Source organism: Pseudonaja textilis, chromosome 3, assembly GCF_049901715.1.
Source record: "Pseudonaja textilis isolate UNSWEBS1 chromosome 3, rPseTex1.2, whole genome shotgun sequence".
Taxonomy (NCBI): Eukaryota; Metazoa; Chordata; class Lepidosauria; order Squamata; family Elapidae; genus Pseudonaja; species Pseudonaja textilis.
In genome coordinates, this window is record NC_141992.1 from 86,375,764 (window position 1) to 86,389,479 (window position 13,716).

The window sequence follows — 13,716 nt, forward strand, 5'->3', positions numbered from 1 at the left end:
CATGGTGCCTCTGCCAATGAAAATGGAGCTCGCAAGGGCCACATGTGATCCCACTGAGCTCCGTTGTCACTGGCAGAGTTTTGCAGGAAGGCCATCACAGCCGAAAACAGAGCTCGGAAGCCTATTTTTGCTAGCAGAGCGCTCGCGCCACCAAGGCACCCCCCCCCCAACACAAGTGAAGTCATGCTGGCCATGCCCACCCTGGCCACGCCCACCCTGGCTCTTCAAGGTCAAACACAATCCTGATGTGGCCCTCAATGAAATCGAGTTTGACACCCCTGATCTAGAGGATCATTCACCTCATCTCCATACTATACAAATAAGTATTTCATTTTAATGAAGATCCTTGGACATTTGCAGACTCTATTCACATATTCTTGGAATAATGTAATTACTACTGTAGCAACATTGTGTGTTAGCCAGAGAATTCAATTACACAAGTATTATTGTTCCTCATAAAAAACACAGCGGATATAAGAGCGTACTGTGTTTTTGATACAACCTGCGCAGCAAGCCTTACATTACAGCAAGATGGAATCCAGCTACACAAAGGTGACAATTATAATCCTCCTATAATATCACAAAACAATATTTCATCCAGATTTCCGCAGGAGGCCTGGCAAACTTGTGTCTTCTTCCCAAAATCCTTGGCCCATAAATGTCTAGCATGTGGGCTTTCACCAGGTTACCTCATCAACATTACCACACAGAATGAATGTATGAAAACAACAATAACATGGGCAATGTCTGTTTTACCATAAAAATTACGTGAATCATATTTCAAAAATGTACACCTTTTCAAATATCTACATGCTGGCTGTCAAAAAGCATCTAAATAATGTATTAAGTGAAAAGAAAAGCATATAATTTAGAAAACAACAATTATTTATTTTAAATGTGCAAAAAAATTAGAACCAAGAGAGCAATATGAAGCATGTATATAATGTATTATGAGTTTTTTAAAATTCTTTTATTTGTATTTTTCTAACACCCATGCAATAATCCCATGAAAAATGTTATTTAATTACTTATTTTTTGTCTACAAAGGACACTGAATTGTTGTATTTTTAACATATACATAAAAAGGCTTTTACCAATTCAAACTTATTTTTTAGTAGATGGGATTTGATTTGTATTCATCTTTCAGCCCAGAGGTACTTAATGTAGCTAACAGTAAAAAAAATGTAAATAGCGTCAGCTAATAAAACAGTTCAATGACTTATTGATCCAGTCAGAAAAGGCTTAACTGGGAAGGAAAGTCTTAATTCCTTTTTTAAAAGCTGAGAGAATAGGACCTGAGCACTCCTCCCACTGCCCCAAGGAAGTGCATTTCTTAACTAGGGATGACACAGAAGAAAGTCCTTTCCTATCTGCTCAACAAATAGATCTCAGAAATAAAGGTTTCCTTAAGAAAGCCTCTCCTACCACCTAATATTTCATCAGGTTCATATTGAGATAAATCCCAACACCCTAAACTTTTAAAGATGGCGGGGGGAGGGGGGGGAGAATCAAACTTAAATTATACTTGGAACTACAACTATCACCAGCAGGAGAATTCAGCACAATACGTTTTGTTTCCTACTGATCAACAGCAGTTAATTTGTAAAAACCACAATGACACATTTTCTATCAGCTAATACAAACACTGGAACTGGAACTAACCACAATATGTGCATGCTTGAGACTGTATTTATTATCCATTGTTAAGAGTTTATAAACTACTGTAAGTCTGACAAACTTACCTTGCTCCTTCTAGAAAAATTTTAATAACCGGGTATAAATGAAAGGAAGGAGAATTTCAAGATCATTACTTTCTCAAATTGCTCTTAGCTAAAAGTGGAAGCAAATAAGGTGCATGATGATATTTTTCCTAATATTAAAAAGACAATGAAAGAAGTTTATTTTGTAGCCTCCTATTTAGTGAAAGGGTTCTAAGGGTAAGGTGTAAAATATAAATAATTAGGGCAGGAAATAAATAAACAATTCCTTTAAGGGACCCAATGAAAATAAAGGTTATATATTTGTATCCATTTCATGTATTCATAACCATGCTTATACATGTTGTCTAATACTTGATAGATAGATAAATAAATAAATGAAAAAATGATAGTGTGAATATACAAACAGATGGGATCTTATGAAAAACCACAAAGATGTTAGACACGTTCTAAATCATTTGTCCAAAATGTCACTTGTAAAAAGACAAGCTAATAAACAATGGGCTGCTTCTTTCTCCCAAAAATCTCTATTGTGTCAATTTTTCAGCCAGCGTAATTTCCCACACTTAAATAATACTGAAATATGACCTTTTGTTTTCCAGTGTGTTGTTAAACTATCCTGAACTGAAGAATAGGAATTGACTCCTTTTCTTATTTGCATCGATTTAATGCTTTAAGAACTATGGGCAATAAACCAACAGCAGGATGGATTATAAAGGACTGTTGACAGCCTAACTGGGCATTGCCATCAGATATAATAATATGTGTCAATTTATTTACAACATTGCCAGCACAATCAGGAAAAAATGTTACTAGATACCGTACTATTACAGTAGAATATAGCCCTATGAATTATGTTCAGTTCTTGACTATTTGCCAAAATAGATCTAAAATGAATTCTGTGCTACAAAATGTACCAGTGGGATTTTGCCAAGTCTAATTCCAAATCATTTTTCCAGTTTTCAAGCTTTCCACAAGAATAGGCCATACTTAGCATAAGAGCTCTATTATAATTCTGTGAGAATTTTTTACAGGTAGCCCTCACTTAATGACTACTTAGAGATCATTCAAAGTTATGACCGCTGCCTAGAGCCCCATGGTCACATGATTACAGTTTGGAAGTTGGCAACTGACTCACACTTACAGCTGTTAGCAGCATCCTAGAGTCATGCGATCATGATTTTTGATGATTTTTGTTAGTTTTCAGTATTTGCTTTTGGTTTCCAACAAAAAACACCCATTGGGTATAATGGATTCATTTAATGACCATGTAGTTTGCTTTAATAATTGATGCAAAAATCATAAAATCAGGCACGGTTACATATAGTGACCACTTCATGACTATCACAGGCTCATCACACATCCGGGCTCAATTAAAGTCATATATCAAGGACTATCTGTACCATTTACGGGATCAGATACTGATCTTTATCTTTTCAAATGAAGATGGACTAAAATGAGACTTAGATATTTTACGAAGGAATAAATGAATAACTCTTTTGGCCACAACTTCAATTAACTAAAATACTACATAAATATAAACTAACATTTTTTGATCTGGTCTCCTCCAGATTCTTGAGCTATGCTCACTCAAAAGTCTGGATGGGCAACATCAGGGAAATGTGGTTTAAATACATTTATTACATAACACGTATTATGCCCCAGTGACTGAAAACAGGAATTGGCACTGTAGCATAAAACAATAGAATAGAATTCTTTATTGGACAAGTGTGATTGGACACACAAGGAATTTGTCTTCAGTAAGTCTCAGTCTACATGCAAACAACAACGAAGTGATAAGTCATAGATTATGAGATGCAATAATAAATCATAAGATACAAATAACAATTGTTAAATCATAATACACTAATAGGAGAAAGTAGTAGGAAAGATGAGAGGTGAGAAAGATGAGGAGATGACAAGGATAATTGCAATACCGCCTACTACATGGGCATAAGACAGTTCTGTGGGTGTTAGGTATTTAGCAGAGTGATGGCATAGGGGAAGATAACAGAAGGATCCTTCGAGATGCAGTCATTGGTATAGACTAGGGAGAAAAGAGTAATGGAGAGAGCACACAGCCCTTGGGGGTATCTCTTGTGCTAATTGAATAGATATTCAATGTGATTCTACCTAATTTCACCTGGTGCTTCCTCTCTGTTAGAAAGTTTATAATCCATCTACAAGTGTGGTCAGGCACAGCTAGTTGAATCAGCATAAGCAATTGCTCTCTTTCCCATCTCTTCCTCCCTCCCTCCCTCTCTCTCTCTCAAAATGAAAAGATTTGGGATGAAACCCAATATTTATTACCTTCCTTATAACACAGACTTTTTGCTATAAAAGCTTCAGTTTTAGGAGACACTGGATATCTGATGCCACTCCTTCGGCAATAAGCCTCCATCAGTATGCTGTTAGGCAAGGAACAATAATGATCTTGGCCATGTGACAAAAGGCCATATAATGCCCAAATGTCAACTGAACCTTGCTTTCAGCTCTAGAGTTTTCAAAATTGCTATTTTTCTTTCTTAATACATCATTTTATTTCTTTTTATTCATGCACTTCATACATTTAACTATTTTAGGTATATTTAATTCTCTATTGCAGTGGTTCTCAAACTGTGGTCTGTGGATCCCTGGGAAGCCACAATGTCATCACAGAGGGTCTATGAAGGCTTGAGGAAATGTTATGTTTATATCTTGAAGAAATGTTTCATTTATATCTTAAGTCTTGTGGGTTTGTGGCCATGGTCCGTGGCCACAAAAGGTATTTAAAGGGGGTCCATAGTGAAGAAAAGGTTAAGAATCACTACTCTATTGTATATTTTTCCCCATATCTGAATTCTCATTCTGTTATGAATGTTTCTTTCAGATATTTTCTCCAGGGGTGGGATTCGACCGGTGTTACTACCAGTTTGGTGACTACGTTTTGGGGTCCAGAACATCGTCTCATTTATTCATTCAAGGGCAGAATTTAGACTAGGGCCTTTCAAAATCTACAGGGCGAGACAAATAGTTGCGGTTCCTTAAAGTTGTAATTCCAGCTGCATGTTTTCCAGAATTCATGCAGTTGCTCTTTGCACCTGCAGCATGAATCCAAGAAAAGGCACATGTCCTGACCCAGGTTTCACAAAATCAAAAGCAGACTCCTCGCCCCGACAAAACCCCTTTTATTTAGGCTAATGTGAATTCCTATCATTCATATCAAGCAAAGTCCCCGCAAACAGTCTTTCTTTTAATTTTTTAATAAACTTTATTAAATACAAAAAGTTAAAATATACAAATATACAAACTCAAAAGACAAAGATTTATACAAACATCACAATAATCTCTGTGCTGAAACTAATTAAATTTTCCTTTAATACAATTGACAGTGAGTTAAATATTTCCTAAATTATATTATGTGGCAGCTATTTCTGGTTTCCTATAGGTTCTCTGTTATTTATGTTCTATCAAACATAATGTTCTGTTATTAATGTTTATTGTTGGATACTTGTTTATTTTTACCGATGAATTCCTTCTATTGGTTGATTAAAGAATGAGGGAATCTAGAACATTATCAATTCCTATCTGTTGTTGTATGTGTCATAATCTTGTTTCATAAATTTGTTTTTCCCCCTTGATTCCCCTTTTCGTTCTTTTTACGTTCTAGCCAATCGTACCACTTATTCCAGATGGAGTAAAATTCTGCCTCCTCCTTTCCTTTTAATTTTAATGTGAGTTTTTCCATTTCTGCACATTCACAGATTTTTTTGAATAATAAATTGTATTGGTGGTATATTAAGCAATTTCCAGAATTGAGCCAGTGAAATACGTGCTGCTGTTAAAATGTGGATAATCAAATATTTTACTTTGGAGGGATAACTTTCCTTAATGATACCCAGGAGATACAATTTAGGTTCCCACTCCAATCCACCCTGGACGATTTCTTCTAACCAAGTTTTGATTCTACTCCAAAAAAATTTGACCATGTCCACCAGAGATGGAAGAAGGTACCATGATTCCCTTTGCATTTCCAACAAGTTGGATTGGATGTTGGATATATTTTTGCTAATCTGGAGGGTGCTAGATGCCATCCAGTTAACATTTCTCCAGATAACCCAGTTATGCTGCTCTGAACATTCAGAACTTTTTTCTAATATTCAGTTAGAAATTGCCTCTCTGTAAGTTAAAATATTTTATTTCATGTTCCACATTCTGTAACAATAAAGAGCAGATCTTGCGCCTTATTCAGCCATCATTTCAAGTATTTAAAGAGTGATACCACATCCCTTCAGTCTTCTCAAGACTTAACCTACCCAGCTTCTTCACTACGTCTCCCCAGTCATCCTTCTGTCTTCTTTGTCTGAATCCTTAAATTATGGTACCCAAAACTGAATGGGATATTGAAGATAGTGCCTAATAAGCACCAAATAAAGGGGAGCCAAAACGCCTACAACGGAATTTGCTTTTCTGGAACCACAACTTCTGATCCATATTTAGTTTAAAATCAATATTCCTATTACTTCATTCCAAAGACACTCCCAGCATAATTCATACAGCCAAACACTTATTTTACAGTATCCTTCCCCTGCCACGTTCACCAAGCCACACCCACAGAACCTGTAGTAAAAAAAAAAATGGATCCCACCATGAAGTATGTCAAAAGGCACCCAGTTTGCTTTTATTATATAAAATTAAAATAAATTCCAATACTGGCTGCACAGTTTTAAAAACCTGAAGGCTTCTGCTTAGCAGATCGGATTTGCATGGCAAAACTCTGGACAATCATTAGATAGCAATAAAAAGCTGGGTCTGTATATGTATTTTTCCTGTTATCTAACACTCATCTGTTATTTATGAGAGCAGATGTAATAGCCCTGTATTAAGAAACACAATAATGTAAAAAAGCTCTTTAAAGAAATAAGCTCATTTAAAAACAAAACCTAATTCAGAACTTTTAAAAAAATGAAATGGTTTTAATTCATATTCTAAAGAAGCCTTCTTCAATTCACTGCCATCCTCAAAAGCCAGATAATACAACTTGTAGCCCAGCACATATAGAAATCAGTAGATTGGAGAAGCCTGTTCTAAAAAAAACCAGACTAGCTACAGGTGATCACTTACCTGGCTCTCTGGTCTGGAAAAAAATATAAAATGTCATCCAGTGATCAGGGCAGAAAAGGAGCTTCTCTATAATTTAAGTTCAGTAGAAAATTGCCTTCTTTAAAGAAAATATTAATTCTCCTTTGCACTGGATGAGATTTTTTATAATATATGAAATACCGGTAAACTCTTATTATTCATATTATACGTTAAACTTATTCATATTATACATTAAACTGTAAATTAACCATACAAGTTTAGTTATAATACACTAAACCAAGCCAATCCTAGCACATATCCATTGTTGCTATTGTCATTTATTAATAGCTTGAATTTTCAGACAATAAAAGCTAAAAATCACATTAAAATAAGCCATAATTAAATTGTTTAATTTTAGTTTAGCATATTTCACAAACCCAATTTGGGTTTATCTTATAAAACCAGGATTAAACTATGACTTTACACATGTATAGTATTAAACCATTAGGGTACATGAATTCTCAAAAAAAATCCATGCTAATTTTCTTGCAATCATGACCTGTAAAAATATGAACAATATCTTAACTAAAATTACAAATAAAGTAAAACACACTGTGAAAGTTAAAACAACTGCAACTATTTAAGCAAACTACCTTTGAGCTAAAACTATGCCAATGTGTCTGTCACTTTAAAAATAGGCAAGAAACTACCATAATTTCTTAACAAGTGTGGTTCAGATAATTTGTATTAGCCTGGATATCTGTATCATCTAGTAGCTGAAGAAATGTTACTTATCAATGCAATATTTTAAAATGTTGCCTTTCCACCATGTAACAGGATGTAAATATTTCAACAGCCTTTCTAAAACAATTCAAATATGCTGACTACTGATAACTAACAGGGTTTTTGCAAATAAGATTAGAACTCCAGACTGTATCACTAAGCCATTTACATAAGTCTTAATAAAATAAATGGTTTTAATTATGAGCTATTTAAAAATATCAGACACCACTGGATTTATGAATATGGGCTATGAAAATAGCAATCAAACATAAGGAAGTAGATCTTTGCTTATAGGAATAGAGAACAAATCCAATATCCAATCTATAGATAGATAGATAGATGGATGGATGGATGGATGGATGGATGGATAGATAGATAGATCCTTCAGAAAATGTTTCACAAGTTTGATCTTGAAATGAAAGTAGCATCATTCTATCCACTATGTTTAGTCAGAAATGTAACTGAATGTACTCACACTCACACACATAGAAGAAAATTGTTGCATTAAAAAAAAGAGTCGAAAGATATACTTTACCCAGAAGTATGGTTACACTGAACAGAATTGGACATCAATATGCCAATGTTGCAATATAAGTGGCCCACTGTTGAGAACACTTTAGATGGCATATTTTCAGCAGTTGATACCTCCAAATAGATCAATATGAAACTATGTCTTAAAATGCCATCCCACAAAAGGTTTCTAATAAAAAGTGATACGGATAAGTTTTGTATTGTTCAGCCGAACTGTCAATACAACCTCTTTTGCCTATTCTATTTTTTGTTTGCAATCGGCATCATAAATACACTCACAGGGATATAATTTAAATGGTAAATAAGCAAGCTTGTGTCCATACAGTAGATCACCCAGTAAAAAATTACAAATAAAGGAATTTTACTGAGAGAATATATGTATGTTATATATGAAGAGCTGGAGAAGTAGTTAAGAGACTGATTGAGTGTGTTTCCAATTCCAAGGTTACTAAAAAAAATAAAAGTACAGGTAGTTCTTGACTTACCACCACAATTGAACCAAAATTTATGTTGCTAAGTAAAACATTTGTTAAGTGGGTTTCTCCATTTTATAACCTTTTTTTGCCACAGTTGCTAAGTGAATTACTATAGTTGCTAAATTAATCACTGTTGAGTTAAGTGAATCTGGCTTCCCCATTGACTTTGCTTGTTGGAAGGTCGCAAAAGGGGATCACGTGATCCCGGGACATTACAGACATCATAAATATGAGTAATTGCAAAGTATCTGAATTTTGATCACACAACCATAGGGGTGCTACAACGGTCGTAAGTGTGAAAACTGGTCATAAGCCACTTTTTTCCCTTCTGTTGTAACTTTGAATGGTCACTAAACGAACTGTTGTAAGTCGAGGACTACCTGTAAATGGCCTCCAATCATGAGTAAACAACTTGTAAGCTATGTACAAAACTTATCACAAAATGTTCTGCTTCAGACTTCTGGCATCCCACCAACCGGAAGCTTAGGATGATATCCTGGCCATAAAGAAAGAGATCTATGATTTCCCTGGTGCCACTGATGTAGGAAATCATAAAGTCTGATCTTCATCAGCCAGCTGATCCTCTAATCAACTCAGTATTTTTTCAATCCATTAATAGAAGAAAGCCTGAGCAATAGGTACAGTATCTCTGGAAGGAAGCCTTATTGTTTCCCCCTTTTGAATGATAAAGAAGTCTTGACATAAAGAAGTTGAAATGCCTGTGAAGTGTCTCATAGATAAAAGCACTAGTGTCCCTTCCACCCTTCAGGGTCAAAGAGGTTAGTTATCTGAATTTTAAACTAACTAACCCCTTAATTCTTTCTCAGAAACATATTGTTAATATTATCCTACTATAAAATAAACACTACCGCACAGAGATGATGAACATAAAGTACTCAATAACCCTATATGAATAAACATCAATGCACTCCTTTTTTTAGCAAAACTGACTTGCAGATCAGCAACTTAAAAACCAAATGCTGATCTTGGAAATTAGAAAAATATCAGGAGAGTTGCAGACAGATGTTTTGTTAATGACTAATAGACCGATCCACAAATTAACTTAAATGGAATTAGACAACTTCTTGTCTATTTCAGTGGAAATAAATGTTAGTAGTAACAAAATAAGTTAAGATGCTCAAATTTGCATGATATGACTGTATAAAAATAGAGGTTTTCGTGATTCCTTCCACTGTGCCATGCTTTTCACTATGAATATCACTAATTTATTTATTTGCATCCCAACTGTATTGATTTTATGAATAACTCAAAACAGCGAACATATCCAATATATCTTTGTCTCCTATTTTCACAACAACTCTCTATGAAGGTGAGTTAGGCTAAGAGAGAGTGACAGGCTCAAAGTCACCCAGCTGGCTAAAGGAGGGACTTAAACTCATGGCCTTCCACTTTCTAGCTGGGTGCCTTAACCAGGGGTGGGATTCTACTCGCACCTCTTCTCTAGAACTGGTTGTTAACATTCTAAGCAGTTCGGAGAACTGATTGTTAGAAGAAATTACTGGTCTAATCCTGTAAGGAAGGCAGGAAGGAAACATTCTGGTGTTGCTTACAGAAAGTGCCTCTCTGTTAACCCTTATTACATTCTTGGCAGGACTAGACTTCCTGTTTCAGGAATTTCTCTGGAGGTTTTTTCCCCTTTCTGGTACTTTGCTTGTGTGGAGTGACCATTTAAAGTTACAATGGCATAAGTGACTTATGACCATTTTTCACATTTACGACTGTTGCAGCATCCCCACAGTCATGAGAGGCCAGGCAAGGAGATGCGTGCCTCGATGTGAGTGATATTGAGTTGGCCACGCCCAGCCAATAACATGACCACCAAGCCATGTCCACCCAGTCACATGACCACCAAGCCACACACACCATCTAAGCCATGCCTACAGAACCAGTTGTTAAAAATTTTGAATCCCACCCCTGGCCTTAACCACTAGCTCTCAAGACCAGGGGTGTCAAACTGGCAGCCCGCGGGTTGAATGGATCACACACAGGCCACACCTACCCTGGCTCCGCAAATGCAAAAAATGTCGTGATACATCACAATACATCACATGACGCGATCGAGTTTGATACCCATGCTTTAGACCCAAACTGGCTCTCTAATTATTTTGGTGGGCTTAGAACTAGGCAATAAATAAGCATATCATTTTAAATAATTAAATTTTAAAATAATAAGACTTTTACCATTTTGTAAGTAAAGTTTAGAAGCGAAGGAGAGAAATACCCTTATTTCTTGTTCCAAGTTTATTTTGGCTCAATGGTTCTTTACAGAAAAAAAGTGTAGAAAACACTGACTTTGCAGCTCATTCAGACATAGCAGGAACAAATTCTGACAGATGTCCACAAAGCTTGTACACCCAAAGCAGCATTCCACTGGAATTCACTCATAGGACAAGCTGGTGACTCAGTTCTGACAAGGTTCCAATTTCTGACAGGTTGGGTGCATAAATGACTCCCTGCTCTAACTTGGATAAGCCAACTATCAGTAGCATAATGGAAGAGTTCTAAGAACAATCCAGCTTTCATGGCTATTTATCTGGACAGAGTAGGAGTAAGTTCTGACTGCAATCCAAGTTTGTCTGCATATGTCACAAGGTTCATGCATGCAAACCTGGAGTACAGGTAGTCCTTGACTTATGACCACAATTGAGCCCAAAATTTCTGTTGCTCAGTGAGACAGTTATGTGAGGTTTGACCCCATTTTCTTTCTTGCCACAGTTGTTTAAGTGAATCACTAGTATCCATTGGCAACATGGTTGTTCCCTACTGACTTTGCAAAAGGTGATCACATGACCTTGGGACACGGCAACCATCATAAATGTGAACCAGCTGCCAAGCATCTGAATATTGATCACATGACCACAGGGATGCTGCAATGGTTGTAAGTGTGAAAATGGTTATAAGTTACTTTTTTTTACTGCCATTGTAACTTTGAAAGGTCCCTAAATTGTAAGTTGAGGAATCAGCTTGTCTAGGCAGAGTGGCAGTGAGTTCTGACAGATCTGTTTTTTCATGGAGCTGAAATCATGTTAAAACTCTCTTCCATTGCCTGGTCAAGCTGGAAGATGGACTAGCTTTGCTTAAAAAGGGAAGGGAAACCTAGGACTATTATTACCTTTATTACCTTTATTGTCAGAGTACAACATGTGTACAATGAGATTGGCTGAGCCTCTCTTCGTGCACACACTCCCAACACAACTCACAGTGAGGACAGAAGTCCCTAACCCAGTCCCAATCTTATTACACTATGTGACCTTGTTGCACAATGCGCCGGCCCCACAAGTCTATCATACTATGTTGACATGAAGTTATTTTCCGTTCAGAAGTCTGACAGTCCATGGGTATGATCTTCCAAGTACTACTGTCATTAATTCCCATGAATCCCGACAATTTCCCATGATGGCTAAGCTTAATGGAACTTGGAACCCAACAATAGTTTGAAGGTAGTTTCTACAAATATCACACAGCCAAGACTTCTGAGCTTGCATTTAATAACCTCTTTGCAATCAGTGGGTCTTAGACAGTACTTTGGCTGAAATGCCATAGCAGATCCATCCTATTTGCAACCTGAAATAAATTCTATCATTAAAGATGCCAAAGCACTATTCCAAGGTATAGCAACTATTCTCACTTTTTTTTTGGTCTGACTGAAAGATGCTTCCAGTGAGATGATTTCCCATCTATGCAATCAAGAGATAAGTTAATAAAGCCTTAATCTCTCAATTTAGACTCTCGGAAGGCAGGAACAGTTGTTTGTGGTCCCATCTATTGTTACTGCAAATTAACAGTCATGCAAACAGTCAGCTTCCTACATGTCTCACTTTTACATGACATAGTTCCTCTTTCATTTTCTTCTGCTTGCTGATCTAAGTGGTTTCAGGCAGAATTCAGCAAAATGAGATGAGGGAGGGGATTTTAATAGCACAACTACAAATCCTGCCCTGTATTATCACCCCCTCTCCTGTCTTCACATGAAAAGTAACATCACCCAAGAGAAAAATAGACTGAACCGCTTTAAGCATGTAAGTAGGTGGTATCAATAAGACTGTTATTATACCAATTATGGTACAACCAAAGTCCTTATTTTTCACTGTATTGCTGGCTTCCTGGATACCCTCACCACCACCCCCTCTAGGGATTTATACTTTCTTTATCCCTATTCCTCATCCCTCACATTATGTGGCAAACCAGCTTTCCATCTGCGCTCCCAAACAAGCATCTCGCAACTCTTTGCCAAATTCAAGCAACTCTGGCTAAGGCTGCCGGCGAAAGCCCAACAGCAATCCAAAGTGACCTCCTGGAGGCTGGCTGCATTGAAACAAAGACATTATAAGCAGCCCAGACGGGATGGGGAAGACACAAGGGGAAGTGATTCAAGGCGCGCATAAAGGCACACATCAAGGAGACCCGGAAGAAACCTGGGCAAAAGCGTCCGCATCACTCTTTACCTGGGACATCTGAGGTCTCAGGTTGATCTCCTTGAGATTGAGGGCGTGAGGGCGCAAGTTGTTGAGCAGCTGGCAAAGCAGGACTCCATCGCGAAGGGTCTGGGCCAGGTCGAACACCTGCGCCTCGTCCCAAGTCACCCGGTGATTGACCGGCAACACCCGGCACTGGATGAGCCAGTGAGCACACTGCTTCCAAGGCTCCATCGTTGCGCGCCCGCCCGCGCTCTCAGCCAGAGCACGAAAACTCTCCAAGAAGCGCAAAGGTTTCGCCGAGCTGTCGCTGTCGCCGCCGCTGCTGCTGTTTTGTGGCTGTGGCTCCTGCGCTCGCTCTCCTGTCCGAGCGTCCTCCCCGCCTTTCCTTTCTTCCTGCCGCAGCGGCTCGCCTCCTTTCAGCCCCTCTTCAGCCGACTGAGAAGAGCAGCAGCTGAAAGGCGGCCCGAGAGGCTGCGCGTGCGGTTCCCCCTCCGGCCCCTCCCTCCCGGCGCAGACACAACGCCTGGGGGTGGGGGGGGGAGGTGTGGAGAAGCGGCGGGAGAAAAACAAGAGCGCGTGCGCCCCCCCCCTTCCCCGTGAGCGCTTGGCCTCGAATCGGCGCCCCTTTTTCAGAAGGCGAGAGGTGCGCTCGGCTCTCCCGGGTTCCTGGTGGGGTGCGGCGGGGGGTGGTAGCAAACAGCCCCAACT

General features: G+C 38.1%; 1 protein-coding gene across 4 annotated transcripts in view; it reads right to left on the bottom strand.

The window, feature by feature from the left end:
* VAV3 (vav guanine nucleotide exchange factor 3) overlaps window positions 1–13,492 on the bottom strand; it is a 181,062-nt gene extending 167,570 nt beyond the window's left edge. For 3 of the 4 annotated variants that reach the window (XM_087930284.1, XM_087930281.1, XM_026700429.2), the window contains exon 1: window positions 13,036–13,492. In XM_087930284.1, coding sequence (XP_087786410.1) covers window positions 13,036–13,239 — 204 coding nt within the window. In that variant the 5' untranslated portion in view covers window positions 13,240–13,492. The remainder of the gene's footprint in view (window positions 1–13,035) is intronic. The other variant, XM_087930283.1, reaches the window with a different exon arrangement.
* Window positions 13,493–13,716: the final 224 nt, after the last annotated feature.